General features: G+C 38.2%; 1 protein-coding gene across 3 annotated transcripts in view; it reads left to right on the forward strand.

Annotated features, from left to right (window-relative positions):
* Positions 1-16,696, forward strand: part of LOC139151396 (heparan-sulfate 6-O-sulfotransferase 3-B-like) — a 41,444-nt gene extending 24,748 nt beyond the window's left edge. Inside the window, exons 1-3 of one of the 3 annotated variants that reach the window (XM_070724171.1) lie at positions 8,631-8,825; positions 11,838-12,078; positions 13,749-16,696. In XM_070724171.1, the coding sequence (XP_070580272.1) occupies positions 13,839-15,047 (1,209 nt within the window). In that variant the 5' untranslated portion in view covers positions 8,631-8,825; positions 11,838-12,078; positions 13,749-13,838 and the 3' untranslated portion in view covers positions 15,048-16,696. Of the gene's footprint in view, positions 1-8,630; positions 8,826-11,837; positions 12,079-13,748 lie in introns of those variants that run through there. The other 2 variants (XM_070724170.1, XM_070724172.1) reach the window with 2 other exon arrangements.
* The last annotated feature ends 3,894 nt before the right edge of the window (positions 16,697-20,590 follow it).

Genomic DNA, 20,590 nt, shown 5'->3' on the forward strand with positions numbered 1-20,590 from the left:
GTAATGTTTTATGAAACTATTATAGCGGCAGTGTGGGATAAAATCCTTCCATAAGAAGTAAGATTTTTCCAGCTCAGAAAACAAGTAATGAAAAACCTACGACCTATAAAACCTGTCTAAACACAACAAAATAGGTCTCAAGATTGCTTGGTTGGTTAAGATACGACTCAATGTTTTTGTGGCATCCATTTGTGTGGCCATAATTGATACTGGGTGGTCATTTTTGCTTTTCAATTGTGCATTTTTGCTGAAATATTTTACATTTTATATAACGAAAGACACTTATCCTTCTGCCTTGAACCCTAAATGTATTAGTCTCTAGAAAGCAATTCAACTCAGATATAAATTGATATTTGTTGTGGAAACCAGCTTAGCAGCCATCTTGGATTGTAAATATCAATTTTAGATTATCATGGTTGATTTTACAGCAAATATAACAAAATATACCTATTCTCTGTCCCGTAAAACATGCCGAAAGACACCAAAATCAGTGGCATAGTGTATTGAGATATGACTTGTTACACACTTAAACAAATATTTGGATTTTTATGCAATTTTTATGCCAATTAAGGGTTGCACATCTCAGCTAATGAAAGATATAAATTGCTTGACCCAATATACCTTGCAAAGGAGAGCAAAATGACTCCAACAGCTAGTCATTGAGCTCAGATATGACATTTTAACTGTTTTTGAGGTCGTCTTGGCAGCCATCTTGGAGTTTTATGCAAATTAAGGGTTGTACATATAAGGCAATGAAAGATATGAGTTTCTTAGCCCCATTTGCCTGGCAAACGAGACCACAATGACTCCAACAGCTTCTAATGGAGCTGAGATATGGCATTTTACCTGTTTTTGAGGTCATTTTGGCAGCCATCTTGGATTTTTATGCAAATTAAGGGTTGCACACGTTCAACAATGTAAGAAATGAATTCCTTGGCCCAGTTTACCTGGCATACGACACTAAAATCATTTTGATAACATTTCACAGAGCTGAGATATCACCATTTACATATTTGGCGGCCATCTTGGCGGCCATCTTGAATATATTAAAATGCCCAAGGGTGCCAGGGTGGCATCATGCAGATCCTGATTCAGTAGGCTTTGAAGATACAGAAACCACCGAGAACCATTGTGGGGCCAAAATTTTGGGTTTTGTGCTTCGGCACCAGACTATTCCAGATTAGTGTCGCATACTGCAGCGAATTTACTAAAGCTGCACACATCCTATCAAAGTCAAAGAACCGACTGTTTCTGTACTCAAAAAGAACTTACGAGCTCCACGAATTTGCACCGAAGGACAAGCCGTTCATGTATGTGACCTGGTTGAGAGAACCAGTCGATCGAATCGTTTCAGCGTATTACTACATCAAGAAAACACGTCCAACGTTCCACACGATGTTCATAAAGTACGTATAGTAAAGAACAGAAATTTGACAGAGTGTTTTACGAAGAATCGGGAACTTCCCGGAGTTCGACAACTACTTCGTCAGACTTCTGCAGTTCGGTACATTCCCGGATGTGGATGCAGCGTTCGAGGACTGTTGCGGGAGTGCTGGCGAACTGTCGGCGGTGCCAGCAGTTGGCGAGAAGCACTACCTCATCGCCAGGGAGAATCTCCGCAATAACCTGGCCTTCGTCGGCCTCCTGGAAGAGTTCAAGCTCTCCCAAGACATGCTTGGATACGTCCTCGGCAAACCGGCTCTCAGGACGGACGTACAGGTCAATACCAACCCCCACAAAACACAATTGACTGACTTCGAGCGCAGGGAGATTGAGCGCATGAATTACTGGACATAAAATTGTACCAAGATGCAAAGGAAGTCTTTGAGCAACAAAAAGAAAGATATCAGCAAATGCTGAAGAAATTTGGAATTTAATCAATACTTTCCGGTGACATGCAGCTTTGCATTTGCATTTGTGCCAATTATTGTATATTCCAACACGATGTTTTTTTCACTGCTGCAGCATTGGTTGATTATTAAGTGTAGTATTTAAATATATGAAAGCATTGGGGTTCTGCAACAACTTGACAGCCAAAGGACAGGTTCAGAAAGACCATTTTTTACATGCACTAAGCCATGAATTCTCTAGAGAACCATATTTGCCGTGTTTCGACCCGGGCCTATATTAACCGCGACCAGTTTATGTATAATGGTATTGTGAACATATACTGCACACGCCTGACTCACCAAGTAGAACGGCAAACGTTCTGGCGTTTTTTGTACAGTAAGGTGGAAAAGCAAGAACGTTTGGCAATTGTTATGTAGGTTTGTTCTTAATTCTCTTATGTAACCATTTGAGAATAAACAGGATACTGCACAGTTTTCAAGCAGACATGTGAGATCGTGTCTCTGATACGTTACTTAAAAACTATCTACTGTTGATTGACCAATCAGAGTGCTCAATTCAGGGTGTTTTATTTACTCGTAAAGCCTTGGTCACCAAATTCCAGAAACGAATGACAGCGCCGTAGTAAAGTACTGTCCAATCAAAAGTGAACATGTCATATTCTGTAGACATCTGGTACGTTTTAATATTCAAATTTGGTAACACAGCGGAAACCAGCTGCAACACAAAATCTGCTGTTCCCTAGGGCATTTATATAATGTGCCCTAGGGCATTTATAGGATGTTCCATTACATTGGAAGGCTATTTCACAAATAAAACTTTTAATTCATATCCTAAACATGTTACATTGACAAAGGGGACGGTTGACGTAAACACATTGAAAACAAAAATATATCAGTTAGGGCGATAGTTTTTAAGTCGGATAAAACCCTCGTACTCGGGCTCTTCTGGTATATAAAATCCAACCTATGATAAAATGTGCGGCCTCGACATTTTATCGTTGGGTTGGACTTTATATACCAGAAGAGCCCTGGTACTCGGGCTTTATCCTATACTTCAAGACCATTTATATATATATATAATATATATATATATATATATATATATATATATATATATATATCTATATTATTATATATATATATATATATATATATATATATATACATTACGTCAGCAGATGTGCAACATTCCATTTTTTAACGATTTTCATTGTTAACAAACATCTTTACTTTCATCAATCGCCAGCGCACCCTAGATACAATGTTTACGTCGGTCATTGGTCCCTGGCAACCCTTGAGCAGAGTTCCGACCACCCATCTCCCACCTTTAATTGTATAGCTTGTGTATTCCACGGACATTGCACGAAGCAAAGAACACAGCGGAAACTAGTTGTGGCGACTAAATGAACCATAATTTTCTGCTGTTCTTTGGGTACAAACCAACCCCATTGATGTAATGTACTGATGAGAAAGTAATGTTATCCAAGCTGAATTTTTGTGAAATTCTACACTCTCTGTTTCACGCCTCCACATAAGAGAGCCTTCAGTAAGGAAGCCTTCAGTAAAAACTGGTGTGCATGGGCCAGGGAAATTTTTTGGAGGGTCACTTTTAGACAACTGTCCGAGGGGGAGGGTCACTTTTAACAGAAGCTGATTTTACGGCCAAACCTTCGATTGTCCGAGTGATTTTTCTTGAACAGGAAATCAATTCTTTTAAATACATGCACATTATCCACAAGTTTCACAAGCAAATAAGATGCAGTGGTATCATACATTAAAACTGATGAAAGATGAGAGACAAAACCATATTGGACAAGTTGTTAAATGTATATCAATTATCAAACGTCTATATATGCAGAGATATTGTTAGTTTATATTGAAAAAATCGTTCATAGTTCTCTCATATACTACCTAGTATATTGGCAAAAGACAATGCAGCCGTGTTGATCAATAATGACTTTTAATCTAAGGTTTGGTAGCACGCTGTGATCAATTGAATGGTTACTAGGGCATGAGCTTTCAAAGAGATGCGTGGTCTCCTTCCTCTGATAAATGCATAGGTGGAATGAACCATTAAAAAGAAAGCCGCAAAAATTCAGAGTGAAAAATGTCCACGGGCAGGTGTCATGTCAGAAATATGAAATAGAATTTGGAACGACAAAATATTGGGATTCTATGGCTGTTGAAGTCATAGTTTGAAAGGTACCGCAAAATCACAGTATTGCCGAATCGCATGAATTTTTGTTAAATCTGTCTTCTTATAATTCATCTGCTGAGCTTTTAGGTATCATTAGAGAGGTAATTAACTAGTCTTTAAAATGACATATTTTAATATGCAATATCTTGTATAGTTTTCATGAAATAGGACCAAAGCTTACCCCGTACCCAAAGGTGCACACAGCAAATTACAGCGAATCTCAAACTCAACCAATTTTTTACAATTTATTAACGTTTTATACAAAGGCAATGTATTTCACAAATATGAAATCAACTTTTAACAGGAATATAATATGATTTAGTGACCATTTGGATCATATTTGGAAGGGTACACAGGTATCATGGCAAATTTGCTGAAACACATACATTTGCATATCTGGGTTCTCCTCCAAAAATGATCCAAATGGCTACTAAATCATATTGCACCGTGGCCCAGTGGTTAGGGTAACGGATTCACTGTCGAAGGGTGGTGAGTTCGAGACCCGGTTCAAGACCCGGTAGGTCCAGAGTAACGGACTCACTGTCGGAGGATGGTGAGTTCGAGACTCCAGCACGGTGTTGTGCCCTTGAGCAAGGCACTTTACTCCTCAGTGCTCCATTGGGGGAGTTAGTGGGTTATTACCTCATCCTGTAATTGGGCTAACGCCTGTTGGATGATGGACTGAATGAAAATATTAAAAGAATTATCTTCCCGTTAAAAGTTTATTTCATATTTGTTACATACTTTTGTAATAAACAAATCAGATTTCATACAAGCATTGCTTTTTGTATTATTTGTAGCAAAAATGGTAGAATTTAAGATAAACCGTTATTTACGATACCCGACAAGACAGATTATGTATAAGTTAGGCTACGTAGATGACTGACAAGAAGACTGGTTTAACAAAAAATACTCGTGGGTCGCAAAATCGTGACTTTAAAGTACCCTTCAAAACATGACTGTAACAGCTATTGCATCCCAATATTTTTTCTGTTAAAAGTCTATATTATATTTGTGACATGTCCTCGTAGCAAATGAAACAGATTTCATACAAAGCATTGCAATTTGTATAATGTCTAGGTGAAAAACTGGTAGAATTTGAGATTAACTGTAATTTGCTATGTAAACTTTGGGGTATGAGGTAAGTTTTTGCTTTATTCATATAGAAGTATAGAAAGTATAGAATATATTGCATATTACAATATGTCATTGTAAAGAAATAAATTGCCTTTCTAATGATACCCAAGAAGCCCTGCGGGTTATGTTACAAAATAAGCTCAGCAGATGACCTACAAGAAGACAGGTTTAACAAAAACGCATGCAAGTCGGCAATACTGTGATTTTGTGGTAGCCTTCAAAACATGACCGTAACAGCCATTGCATAGCAAATTTTTTGCTATTAAAAGTCTTTATATATTTATGACATTTCCCTGCAGCAAATAAAGCAGATTTCATACAAAGTATTGCCTTTTGTAATATGTCAAGGTAAACCTTTGGTAAAATTTGAGATTAGCTGAAGAAAGCTATTGCATCCCTATATTTTTTTCTGTTAAAATTCCATTTCGTATTCTAGGGATCCCAAGGCTTCTGAAAAATACAGGTTTGTTATCCTATGGTGGGAGGGGGTGCACTTAGATCCCCTCTAGTCCACGGCCTAATAGTTTCTTCATAGACTACAATGTATAGTGAATCAACATTTCAGTGAAATTCCAAAATTAAATTTGCTGCAACCGGCCTAGTCTGATCAAGTACATTTATATCAATTAGAAAACATCCATAAATGCACATATTTACCTAGTTTTGTATTGAAAAAGAAGTATTTATAGTTTCGTCATAGATTACCATGTATAGTGCATCAACATTTAAATGAAATTCCAATATAAAATTTCTTGCACACACACGGACTTGTAAGCACCCCAGTCTAATTAAGTAAATTTATATCAATTATCAAACAACACGATTGGAACTAATTTGGGATAATTGGATCTTCGTATTTTTCAAATTTCTCAAAATGTTAGGTGCCCTGTAGCTGAATATTGCAATATAACAAAGTACTAATAAAAACAAGTGTGTAACTAAAAAAGAAAATCAGATGAGCTTACATTTGCATATGAAACATACATTACTTTGCCATCCAATTATCCCAAATTAGTTCCAATTGTGTTAAACGTACATAAATGCATAGATGTTGCTAGTTTGATAATTGAAAAAATGTGTCAATAGTTCTCTCATCGACTACCATGCACAGTGTGTCAACGTTTTTGATGAAATCTAAAAACCTAATTTCCTGTACAGAAATGCATGTTTTACTTCCCACTTCAAGCAAAGTACATTTACATATATTATCAAACATATATAAATGTACAGATATAGCTTGTTTTGTGGGGAATAATTGTCAATAGTTTGTCTGATAGACTCCCATGTATTATGATTTGATATTTTGGGTGAAGCACTATATCAGCCACATCTTGCCTTCTTACAGTTGCCACAAAATATGGTGACCCGCCCGTAAATGTATGAAATATCATGTCCAATGAAAATGCTTGCTTGATAAATTGTTACCTTCCCTCCCAAAATGCCAGCCCTCCCACCCGTAATTTCTTTCCCTAACTTACGTAACAATTAAACCAACTGTTATGTAAATTAGCTGATATTGTTTCTGCTACTCCTGAGAAGAATACTGCAGTGGTGGGGAAGGGTTTAACTTTAAGAATATTGGACAGGGGAGGGTCACATTTTAGACAGGAGGATAGGGGAGGGTCACATTTTACAGTACCGGTGTGCACGGAATTCTCCCAACCAATTGTAATTACTGAAGGCTCCCTAAGCTCTATGTAATCAGATGGCGTGAAAGCAGTCACAGTGAAACGCCAAAATTAGCACCGAAATAGGTGTTTGTTTCAAGATAATGCTCTCTTTCTAAGCGAAATGATACATTAAACATCAAAACATCATTAAGGAAAACATATCTTCTTAAGAAAATCAGATGAGTTTACATTTGCATATGAAACAGACATTACTTTGCCATCCAATTATCCCAAATTAGTTCCAATTGTGTTAAACGTACATAAATGCACAGATGTTGCTGGTTTGATAATTGAAAAAAAATGTCAATAGTTCTCTCATCGACTACCATGCACAGTGAATCAACGTTTTTGATGAAATCTAAAAATCTAATTTCCTCTACAGAAATGCACGTTTTACTTCCCACTTCAAGCAAAGTACATTTACATATGTTATCAAACATATCACACATATAAAAATGTACAGATATAGCTTGTTTTGTGGAGAATAATTGTCAATAGTTTGTCTGATAGACTACATGTATTATGATTTGATATTTTGGGTGAAGCACTATATCAGCCACATCTTGCCTTCATATAGTTGCACAAAATATGTCCCTTCAAAATGCTTGCTTGAGAAATTGTGACCTTCCCTCCCAAAATGCCAGCCCTCCCACCTGTAATTTCTTTCCCTAACTTACGTATCAATTAAACCAACTGTTATGTAAATTAGCTAATATTGTTTCTGTTATTCCTGAGAAGAATACTACGGTGGTGGGGAAGGGGTTAACTTTTAGAATGTTAGATAGGGGAGGGTCACATTTTAGACAGGAGGATAGGGGGAGGGTCACATTTTACAGTACCGGTGTGCACGGAATTCCCCCAACCAATTGTAATTACTAAAGGCTCCCTAAGGTCTATGTAATCAGATGGTGTGAAAGCAGTCACAGTGAAACGCCAAAATTAGCACCGAAATAGGTGTTTGTTTCAAGACAATGCTCTCTTTCTAAGCGAAATGATACATTAAATATCAAAACATCATTAAGGAAAACATATCTTATTAGGTAAATCGATGCTCCCTGTTTTTTATTTTATTTTTATCAAATTGCAAATCTATTAGAGGCAGAGTTTTGCAGTCACTGGACGGTTTGGATATTGAATCAAAGTGCGATGATGGGAAGTTCGAAACCTTCGATAAGTATAAGACTCGATGACGGTGGACGGTGACGTCAAGACTTGAGGTGGTCTTGTGCCGCATGGTTAAGATACGTTTCTCATTTAGTCTAATTGCTTTATTGCGTAATGAGTAGTGAGGACACTATCGACAGTGCGACAACAACTTTGAGATGACGCATTTTTAGCATAAATACCTTCAGAGCACCTTTTAATAATACAGTCTAAGCACGTATAGAATCTAGTTAAGCGCCGTCCGTTAAAAACCTCACCACAGCAACAGCAAGCCAGAGCACAAAGAGCTACAATTATTGCAGCTATACTACGAACCTATGGTAAAACCCAGCCTGCAAAATATGTTCGCACGTAGCAAATATCCCGACTTCTCCATGTTGGTTTATTGTTTGTTTATGCGCTGTTTTCAAATTTTCCTTAGTCAATGCGATGCAATCAGTTACAATTCCTTCTTCATCTATTAGGGTCTACGATTTCACCAATGGTGGAAACGGGAACCACAATAATGTTGGTGAAATCCTACAGTTACCAACGTCCTGTGACTGTAGAAGTAAGGTGTCAATAATAAGGTTACGTAAGGTCATGATCCCACATAACCCCCAATGCAGCTTTTCTTTTATCTCTGCTTGTGTTTCTCTCTTAAATCATAGACCCACGACAAAAACTCGAGGGTCTATGGTTAAAACACGCCCCTCATGTGAAAGTGTGCATAGTATTCACTCTGGTCTCCACAGGTTAAATTGGCTAGTAGAAGTAAACAGCTAAAATCCCCGAATGAACAGACGTTGAGGAAAAAGACTGAATCATGTAAGTTCATTTCTTTCAAACATTGTAAAGTTGCAAAATATGTTGGCCCAATGTTGTATGAAAACACCTTTTTAAAGAAACCATGCAGAGGGCCGAGAGTATGTTTATATCAGTGTGAGACAGAGCAATAGTGCATGAGCTGGATTGGTGTTCAATAATTGTGCTTAAATCAGCATAAATTGAGCGTTTATGGAAAAAATAATAAGTGGGACTGTTCAATCAGACAATGTCCATTGAGGTTACAGAAATCTATTTGGCGCAGTCGGCAGGTTTTCTGCATTTTAAGGTGTGTTTGTCCCGTGCAATTGTTATCACTTTGTTCAACAATTTTGTATGGGTACACTGTTGAATACATTGCGTGCATTATTACTACGTTCAGATGGGAAAAAATTGGAAACGTTTCTGTGACATTATTAGTGATTTGCAAAATATAAGCTTAGGGATTAATAGTTTGAGCCCGCTTGTGTCCACACACACAAAATTAGGTCTTTGATTTGGTGTTTAAGCCGGCTTTATGCGCCTTCTCGAATTCAAAAGATATGGCCGAGCATACAGTATTGTAACAAGATGGCTGACATGAACGATGTATCATGGAGTTACCTATACTGCTCCCCCTGTTGCTGCCAACTCTTTTGTACTTCAGTTTCAGTGGCTTTATTTTGAGGTTGCACTGATCAGCTATCTGTTTAAAGGCGCCCTTCTCAATCCCAGGTTCTCGCATTAGCAAATGTGTCAACAGCCCATTAACAGTTTGTCATTCTTTTGTTTTCCATTGAATATTTTATCAAGTAAATAATATTTACATTAGATAAATCTGATAATTGAGTGGGGGCTTTAAACCCTTTTGTAGAGCCTTTTTGGCAACTTTTTGTAAACGAGGCTATCTCTAAAGGTTCCGTTCAATATTCTCTGTATACTTTCGTCCGCCCAGACTGAGATAAGCAGACTGATCTTATCGTCAGACCAGTTAGCGCCACGAGATGTAGTGCTCTGTTCGTTCGGCAGCCATAGCAAAAAGAAATTGAATTGAATGTTTGTTGTTGTTTCTTATATGTTACGAATACAAGTCGCGTCAGAGTTAAAGACGGCTCCTAAGCGGCTCAGTTCGTCCACGGGTGACACAGCAAGTTGCAGATAGAGCAGAGCACAGGCGTGATGGTTACTGGGTAGTTTGTATAAGTGTAGTTTATGCTACGTACGCAGGGCTCGAAATTAACTTTTTTCCCCAGTAGTCCTATTGGGCTACCATTTTCTGAAGTTGGTAGCCCAGTGACAAGGTCTGGTAGCCCATGCATGAATGAAGAGATGTTTTTTTGTAAAGGATATTTTATTTATATCTAGACAATGAACGATTTATTTTGCATGATTCTATCCAGTAAGTGAATTTTCTAGTCATCTGACATCAATACCTGTAGATCATAACCTTAGGAGAGCGGCATAGCATGTGCAGTGGACAGTGACGCCTCAAAGCTTGACGACCTATTCACACATATACGCAGAGCTTATATGCAAATTTTGATGTTCGCAATGACAACGACTTTTCACTCAGCATGTGTGAACATAACATGGCTAAAAATAGATAGGCTATGAATTTCAGGATGATAACTTGGTAAAGTCATGTTCCTATAATTTCCGTGGCAATTTTGACTATATTTCCCCACTATATCATGGGATGATCTCGTACACTTCGGAAAGCGTAATTTGTGGATGGCCCGACAGCTTTTTCTTCGCAGTTTGAATAATTTTGTGTTTTATTGTGATTGATAAATTGTGATTAAATAACTATGAAAATGGATTTTTATTGGCCATCATTTCCCGAGCCTTTTATCCAAGCACATAAGTTCAGATAATGATATTTTATTGAAAGTTTGTCGCAACGAATTCGACATGTCCTTTCTGTGTCCAGCTGGGTTGACTGCATGAGCGTCGGTCATCTCACAGCGATCAACATCATGTCGCCCACTTAGTAATTTCAGTCTCAGACTTTGGTAGTCCGTGTGGGCTACCATTTCATGGGTTTTGGTAGCCCCAGGGAAACGTTGGTAGTCTGTGGACGCGGGACTACCGCTAATTTCGAGCCCTGGTACGTTCCGACGTTTTCTTCCGTAATCTAATCACCAAGGTAAGAAACAGAATTATCCGGCCGGCAAAGAAAACTGCCCTTTCTAGTCGAAAAATAAACACGAATCCTACAGTCAGTTACCTCGTTCGACGCGGAAGGCTCTCTACTGTCCAAAAAACACCCTCATGTCACGATCAAATGAAAACTTTAGGAGAAATCTGCCGTGTTTTCACCAACTAGGCATTTCCGGCGTCCACCGTTCTAATAACGTAACTCATTATCATAATTGTACGCCGTCCGTATCGCTGATTGGTCCGTGAGCAACGCCATCAGCGGCATCAGACTGAGATTCACCTTTTTTCTATGTGGGGACACCGTTCATTATGATAATGAGTTGCGTTATTACAACGGTGGCTACCAGAATCGCCGATGTTGTCAAATCGTGGCAGATTTCTCCTAAAGTTTTTATTTATTTTTCAAATTTCTCAAAAATTTTAAGTGCTCTGTAGCTAAATATTGCAATATAACAAAGTACTCATAAAAACAAGTGTGTAACTTTAAAAAGAAAATCAGATGAGCTTACATTTGCATATGAAACAGACATTACTTTGCCATCCAATTATCCCAAATTAGTTCCAATTGTGTTAAACGTACATAAATGCACAGATGTTGCTAGTTTTATAATTGCAAAAAAAAGTGTCAATAGTTCTCTCATCGACTACCGTGCACAGCGAATCAACGTTTTTGATGAAATCTAAAAATCTAATTTCCTCTACAGAAATGCACGTTTTACTTCCCACTTCAAGCAAAGTACATTTACATATGTTATCAAACATATAAAAATGTACAGATATACCTTGTTTTGTGGGGAATAATTGTCAATAGTTTGTCTGATAGACTGCATGTATTATGATTTGATATGTATGTAAACAGCCTTTATTTTTATACAGCATGGGGAAAATGACAGACAGTGGTATGGTAGTACAGGAATCGGGAATTGAAAAACAAGTTGAAAGAGAGGGCAAATGAAGAGAGAATGAAAAATCTAAAGAAAGAACCAAGAGCAAAGAAAAAATTCATAACCCTGACTCTAGATTTTAATGCCAAAAGAAAATTGAGTACAACAAGATGACAGCTTTTTAGGGGGTGTAATATCTTGTGTAAAAAAGGACAGCTCCAGGGAATTATTATGTGAGTTGAACAATGACTTATTTTATTCATATTCCTATGATTTTCGGTTTTTTGAATATCAGAATTTGTCAATTGTAACATTTAAGAAGTTTTACAGATCTAAAATATATTTTTGCTTTTCTGTTATTACTCAAGTTTAACTGTCCAAAATTTCGTACAGCTAGCGTAAAAACTCGGAGTTATAGCTGTTTGAAAATAAGGAACGATAGCTTTTTTTAACTGACATTCCGTCCAATGTTTTTTGGCTCTCCTTGATTGTCAGTGTATCTCAAATACAAAATTTAAGTAATTTTATAAATCTTAAATGCATGTTTTCTTTTGCATTATCTCTCAATATTAACTGTTCAAAATTTGACAGAGCTAGCTTAAAAACCACGAAAGTTACAGTAGTTTGAAAATGGCGAAAAATAGCTTTTTGACTGGTAATATACACATGCCGTCAAATTTCTAACACTGTCTCTCAAAATTTTTGGCATTTTCAAGTCTCTGTGCAAAGAAAACAAAAGCTCCTTATACCTTACTCTTACAATATATTGCACAAAAAATACTTTAAAACAGTTTGCTTAGAGAATTAATGTTATTATAAAACAATATTTTTCATAGGGATACCCACAAAATGATTCTTAGCCATATGTTGTAATTTTTTGACCATTTGTCAAAAAAATCGAGCATATAATTCTTAAAAAAATCATAACTCTGGAAGTAGACATGATAGAACCATCATTCAAACATTTTTTTAAATCCTGAGGCACGATCTTCAAGAAAAAATACAATTCAAGTAAGATTAACCAAGAACAAAAAAGGGCCTGGCATCCCTACAATTAGCGCCACGAGATGTAGTGCTCTGTTCGTTCGGCAACCATAGCAAAAGGAAATTGAATTGAATGTTTGTTGTTGTTTGTTATATGTTACAAATACCTGTCGCGTCAGAGCGTTTAAGACGGCTCTGAAGCGACTCAGTTCGTCCACACTGCGAGTTCCGGATAGGACAGAGGGGTATATTCAGGGATAATAAATACTGATAAAATAAAAACCAAGTAAGTTTCGTTGAATGAATTTGTCTTGAGATACAAAGTAGAGAAGGAAACAACCAAAGGGTTAATTTTTGGAAGCTTTTGCTAGAAAAATTAAGTTTGATGTATGAAACTGTACTGATTTTCGATCTTTTTAGTAATGCTATGGTATATAATGTTTCATAATTGGACATGAAAACTGGCATACGAGGAATACAGTTTAAATAAAAGTACAAATTAGTAAAGCAAACAGCCCAAACGATAAGTGTATTTGGAACCTTTGAAAAAATCTATATCTGTTGACAGTAATTCATAGTACTGTATTTATTTTCCAGCTTTTCAGTAATGCTATGATGCATAATGTCATATATTTCATAATTAAAGACAAAGAAGCATAGCAGGTATGATTCGTTCTAAACAAGGAACAACGTTTAGATGAAGATGTGCTTAAATTACTGGAGAGAGAGAGAGAGAGAGAGAGAGAGAGAGAGAGAGAGAGAGAGAGAGAGAGAGAGAGAGAGAGAGAGAGAGAGAGAGAGAGAGAGAGAGAGAGAGAGATTTTCTGTATGTAAGTTATGTAAACTGGTTAATTTTACATTTTAACTCTAAAGACATAAATCACATTGAGTCTCACATGAGTTTATGTATTTGTTTCAGATTGGAATATAAAAGGTACAACGTGTCGATTAAACTCTTGCCAGGAAAACTAGCAAAACACGCGACGACCGGGAAAGAATGGCCTAGTTTATGACCGAGTCCAGATTTCTAAAATGCAGACATCGATTTCTTTCGGCCATAGGGTTTTGTATAGTACTGGGGATTTTGATTCTGTACAAGCAGCGGATAGTCATCAGTATTTTCGGCTATGATTTCGAGCAACCTCCCGATTTGAACTGGCTTCGGGAACACATAAGGACGGCCTCCGAAGTATCTCGAAGTGATGCAAATGTTAGCGAGTCGGGCGATTTGAACCGCCGTGAGTGTATGGGATTGCTGGATCTGTACCAACAGCAACGGAAGGGTGGGCGGAGTTGGTCATTTTGCGCGGACAACTTCGCAATTCTCCGCAAGTGCATGAGGTCGCCTGAGCTCGGCACCGCACCACTGCCAAACTTCTTTCTTGGGAATGCTAAGGTGACTAGTGTCCATCCACTCTATACGAAGGCCTCGGTAGCGTTCGTGCATCTTCCGAAAAGCGGAGGTACGTCAGTGGAGGAGTTTCTGTTTCCCATCGTCGGCCAACAAGGTTTTCAGATTGGTGTCGCATACTGCAGCCACTTTATTGAAGCTGCGCACATCCTTTCAAAGTCAAAGAACCAACTGTTTCTGTACTCCAAACGAACTTACGGGCTCCATGAATTTACGCCAAAGGGCAAGCCCTTCATGTATGTGACCTGGTTGAGAGAACCAGTCGATCGAATCGTTTCAGCGTATTACTACATTAAGAAAACACGTCCCACGTTCCACACCATGTACATGAAGTATGTTGTAAACAGCAGGAATTTGACAGAGTGTTTACAAAAAATCGGGAACGATCACTTCCCGGAGTTCGACAACTGTTTCGTCAGACTTCTTCAGTTCGGTACATTCCCGGATGTGGATGCAGCATTGGATGACTGTTGCGGGAGTGCTAGCGACAGGTCGGCGATTCCAGCAGTTGGCGAGAAGCACTACCTCATCGCCAGGGAGAATCTCCGCAACAACTTGGCCTTCGTCGGCCTCCTGGAAGAGTTCAAGCTCTCCCAAGACATGCTTGGATACGTCCTCGGCAAACCGGCTCTCAGGACGGCCGTACAGGTCAATACCAACCCCCACAAAACAGAATTGACTGACTTCGAGCGTAGGGAGATTGAGCGCATGAATTACTGGGACATAAAATTATACCAAGATGCAAAGGAAATCTTTGAACAACAAAAGGAAAGATATCAGGAAATACTGAAGGAATTTGGAATTTAAATCACTTTCCTGGAAACATGACAATGAGAAGCTTTACATTTGCATATTTGCCAATTATGTTATAATTCAACGATTTCTTTTTTACTGCTGCAACATTAGTTGGTTATTAAGGTAAAACGCGCAACGGGGACAGATGTTCCGACTCTCAAACTTTTACAATTCTTTTCTGATATACCACTTGTTGGGGTTCATTTAAAAGGTATTGGTGTAAGAAATCTTTTCAGTGGCTTAGTTTTTTGAAATTTGATTTTTTTACCCCATAGAGTTAACACAGTGATGGCGGCCATTTTGAATTTCAAATGTAGGTAAATCTTGGGTTATTATTTCTCTTGTACCAAAATTTGCACGGTGACCCTCGATTTTTATTCTTGATTTTGAAAGAGAATAGTTTAAAGTTTCATTTAGGAAATTTTAAGCAAAAGTTTGTCTTTCACTTTCGAGGCGCATATTACCTGAAATGTAGTATTGAATTTTTTTAGAGCATTGGGGTTCTGCAACAACTTGACAACCAAATGTCCGGTGCACAAAGACCGATTTTACATGCACTAAGTCATGAATTCTATTGAGAATAATATTTGCGGTGTTTTCGAAGTGGATCTGCATGGACCGCAACCAGTTTACGTATTGTATTTTGAACATTTCTTCTTTGCACGCCTTAAGGTAGTATGCGCCTCGAAAGTGAAAGACTTACACTTTTGCTCAAACTTTCCCTGAGGAATCTTTGAACCTTCCTCTTTCGAAATCAAGAATAAAAGTCAGGGGTCACCGTGCAAATGTTGGTACCAGGGCACAAATAAATCAAGATATTTAAGATTCAAAATGGACGCCATCCCTGTGTTAACTCTATGGAGAAAAATAAGATTTTCGAATTTCAAAAAACTAAGCCGGTGAAAAGTTTTCTTACACCAAGAGCTTGAAAATGAACCCCCACAAGTGATATATCAGAAAAGAATTGTAAAAGTTTGAGAGTCCAACTTTGTGTCCCTGAGGCGCATCCTACCTTATAGTAATGAAAAGCTGACTCGCCCAGTGGCAGTGTTAAGAGTACAACCGTACGACAAAGTACGACGTGCGAACGTACTTTGTTTTGGAAAAGCACGAAGATTTTGGCAATCGAGCGAAGTCTGACTCTTTAAGAACATGTTTTACAATAAGGTACTATTTCTCATGTTGTTTATTTGTATGATCATTTCTGCAAAGCAAAGGGGGAAAGCGACGGAGAGTATGGAGCAGCTGATGACATTGGTGGCATAAGATCACCCTCAACCCTCGTCCAAGTTTTATTGGTCAGTTAGTGCGTCAAAGTTTCATTATCTGAGGCTTGGCGTACATTGCAGTGTGTTTATTTCGTTTGTGACATATCGCTCTTGTCCTGCTCACGAAATCGTGTCGTGCTCAACTTGTTATAACAGTCTGTGTATTTTAATGTCCGATGTTATGTTAGAAAAACTGAATTTTACTCTCGACTTTTGATTCTCACGTTAACAATCACATCGAAAATTACAAAAACTGTACACAAGACGCTGTGATGGTAATGGGATGCTAATATGTGTTACATGTGTTTTAATGTGTTTTAACGTACTTTTGGACGAAGACAAAGAAACTGTACATGTTTTCTGGTGCAAACAATTAAGATATTATCAAACGTTTTACTGCTGTTTTCTTATCAGTCGATTGAATTCAAAGACTGTTATTGCATTGCGTGTGGAAAAGTTCATGGTCGCTGGTGTGGTCGCGAAAACCTAACTTTCGCATGCGCACGAGCGAGGCAAGCACTAATGAGAGTTTACATGCCGGAAGACACATATATCCAGACACAGTAGAAGAGGTTTTAAAATGTGATTCAACACACGTTTTTATCGATAAATACTACTGCCGACAAATAATTGCAACTCGTGCTAATGTAAAGGGTTTTCGGAAGCCCAATTGCAATTCGCTATTTCAAATGTAAGTGGATTTGAAGTCACAACATTCTTATTTCTTTCTTTGTATATCTTTCTTAAATCACTTTTGTCTGGAGTGCGTTATTTGTGGATTCTTCCATAAAGCCGTTTAGATCTCAGTCGAGCGTACAGAGGCTGGATAAGCTAGAAGACACACAGAGTATATTTAGCGAGATGCAGGACTTGGAGTAGTTCTTCTGTGTTCTGTTGAAAAACCACTTCATAGTCAATTATTACTGATCGTATAAGGGTTGGGTTCGACGTCGTGGATGGAATACATATGTGAGAAGTGCAGTTTTAAGCTCCATCAGCCACACTTTTCTATTTTGACTTTTAGTTTCGTGATGTTTCGTTGACGGTTACGTTCAAAGATGTTGTCTGACAATTTTTAAGCGATATTTAAAAACATTTTTAGACACAAACCACTAAACGAACATGTATTAATGACAACGGGTAGAATTTCAGGCATGAATAAAAATTTCGAAATAATTCCCTTTAATATGAGTGTGAACATCACATCTACATGGCCTGGCATGGTCACCTTTAACAAATATTTGTCGATGTACAAAGGTATGATTCGATATATTTGATCCCAAACCTTTGAATATGAACAGAGTGTTTTCCTTGGGTCTTCTGGCTAGGTACTCTGCTTCAAACCCTGTGTCCGCTGATGCCATATTAAAACATGGGGGCTAAATAGTGTTCTCCTTATTATTTCCACCTTTACACACATTATGGTATCACCAGCTCGTAACAGTAACACGTTCGTAGAATAGATGATTCGAGAGCATGTTGTAATCAAATCAAAGAACAAGGACAGTGCAAAATTAAATGAACATATTACTAATGTACAAGTTCGTGAAATATCAACACTTGCCACACATGTATGGCAATACTGCAGGGAACCTTGGGTGTTGTCTTAGAGTCCTTGTTGTTTTATATAAGCTTATGATGTGATATCGGTGTTGTCATAGGCAGTGGCTATTGTCTGCGGAATAGTTTAATTGTCCGATTTTTCCCTCCCGCTCGTCAGGCCTGTTCTTAAACGCGTTGGAATTTGTCAAAGGTAGCGTACCCAGAAACGGCACTGTGTTTGTTCAAGAATAACTGAAAAAAGAATTGATGTCATAACACAAACGTTTGCAAGTGTCGTAAATGTAACGTTTATGGCCAACCTTTCTGATATACTAGTATATATATATATATATATATATATATATATATATATATATATATATATATATATATATATATATATATATATATATATATATATATATATATATAATGCGGTCGCATAAGGGCAAAATAATGTGATATTGTAAGTCAACCATTTGCTTTCGCTTTCACCATGACAGGTTGAATATCCAGGACAGCGATCAACCATTTCATTGCATGAGTAATTTCCTTGCTTCTGGGTCTCAAAACACACCGTTGGTGTGATTTAAAAACAAAACAATCGCAAGGAAATGTCGCCAGTGGCGCTCTTCCCCAACTTGCATCTGCGCCAATGCAGCCATACAGAGGGGACACCGGTGCGGTTACTATCGTATTACCTGCCAAAAGGATTCTACGTGGGCCTGACCAGGCCAATTCTCTATGTAAAATTCAAACATTTGTCCTGAAATTTGTTTCCTTTTCAGTTAAAACTGTTTTCACCAGGAGGATGGTTGTCCTTTGTGTGTGTAATGATGCCAATAGAAATCGAAAATTATTTTAATAATGCTGCACAGTGAAAGTAAAAACATCAACGTTTTTTATCAAAAGTTGCTGACGTACAAACGAATGCACACCGTTGATGGTAATGCTGCGTATGCGACTTTGAATTCGGTCGAGAACTTGATGTCGTCTTCTGAGATTCTAGTGAGAGTTAACGAACACACCCTTCAGTGCTTGACATGTTTTAAATAAAGTATCAAATACTATCAGGTGATATTCTGTGACGTGACGGATATTGTTCGACAAAGATTCATCGAATTGTTGGGACTGATCGTTCATAAAGCTTTCGGGCAATACTGATTTGCGTGATCACCATGGCTACTAGTACTAAATGAACAATTTTTAAGGGTAGTTTTTGCGTAAATTTTTAGTGGAACGTACAAGCAAAATGGCATGGACCAAGTCCCTCCAATTGACTCCCGCACGGCCCGCGTTCGGTGGATCATGGAGTTTCCTAGACATGAACACCAATCGCACTGCAATACGTTTCGTCTACCGCCCTCACTATCGAAGGCACAAGCGAAATTTGTCAGCAGATGCGCAAATCTTTACCCGAGCGAGAATGTCACGTTCAAGTGCATTGAGTGATAACTGAGGCAGGCCAAGGTCAGCATAACGTCACAAATATATATCCTGTTTTCGTGTATTGTACATCAGAGCAAACGAACATTGATAAACTTGAGACATTCGCATATTGCTTCAATGTAAATCGCAATGGGCAGCAAAAAAACATGAAAGATTTGTTTGAGATGCACATTTTTTCGTTCATGGCGTGTAGCTGACATATAATTGGTAGTGCTGGTTGCAGAGTTACACGCTTGTAATTCAGCGTTATAACTGAAGCTTTTATTGTGCCTTCTGAATGGCATTTTTGGTTTGATGTTCGTTGTTCTATCCAATGCTCCCAGGCGTCGGAGCGTGTTCCTTCTCAATGTCCATCTTTCACCTTTGACCCGAACACAATTGACGTGAGCGGGCGAACCTACTCAAAAAAATAAACGACATAGATCTAGATGCGTAACGCCTGTGCAGCCTTCGACAAATTCGTCATATGATCGAATGGAAACATGCAACATTTGGGCGATTAAAAACGCTCATAAAAACGGTAAATTATAACAATATTCCGGTTGGTGGTGTCAGTTCAAAAGGACTGTAGGTTAATGATAACATTATCCGTCACATGACTGTTTTGCCATGCACACATGTGTATTCGCAAAGGAGCAAAAGACGCGACAAACGGCGTTTTATTTCAAGCGTGATTTAAACGCTTCGGATATAAATAAAAAAAATTGTCAACGGGGAAATAACAATGCTTGAAAATAATGAAACAAGACAAACAACGAACTTTTAAGACAGCAGCTAGCTCAAAGGAGTACGACGATCCATTCACTGAATGTCAATACCAACGAAATGTCGAGGTTGTTGAAATTATTGTATTCTGTGACCCCTGGGACAATGCTTTGTTTTCTGAACGCATTGAGCTTATTCAATATCGCCTCGGCCTGACAACAACAACGCAGGAATGCGTGCAAAATCTCAGCTACCCAAGCCCGTATAACAATACCTGAACACTCATCCGGGCACTGCAATTCAAAACCACACCCGCGATATACAAACCAATTGACGTCATATCACACAAAGGTAATAAAAAGGGGTCAGAGAAGAAAGTGCGGCTACACATACATATTTCATTCGGGACTTCAAATCACTCGGGTCGACCGAAGCAACCATTGTGTACCTAGTGAATGTCTTTTGACTCTATCAGGGCCTTTTTTTCTTGTTTCGCTTGTTCAAGGTTGCATTCACGACATCGGAAGCTCAAATATTTCCTCGCTATTTTTCACCCCAATAAATCACTAAGAACCTCGGGGTGTACAGATC

The sequence above is a fragment of the Ptychodera flava genome, chromosome 15 (assembly GCF_041260155.1).
Source record: "Ptychodera flava strain L36383 chromosome 15, AS_Pfla_20210202, whole genome shotgun sequence".
Lineage (NCBI taxonomy): Eukaryota > Metazoa > Hemichordata > Enteropneusta > Ptychoderidae > Ptychodera > Ptychodera flava.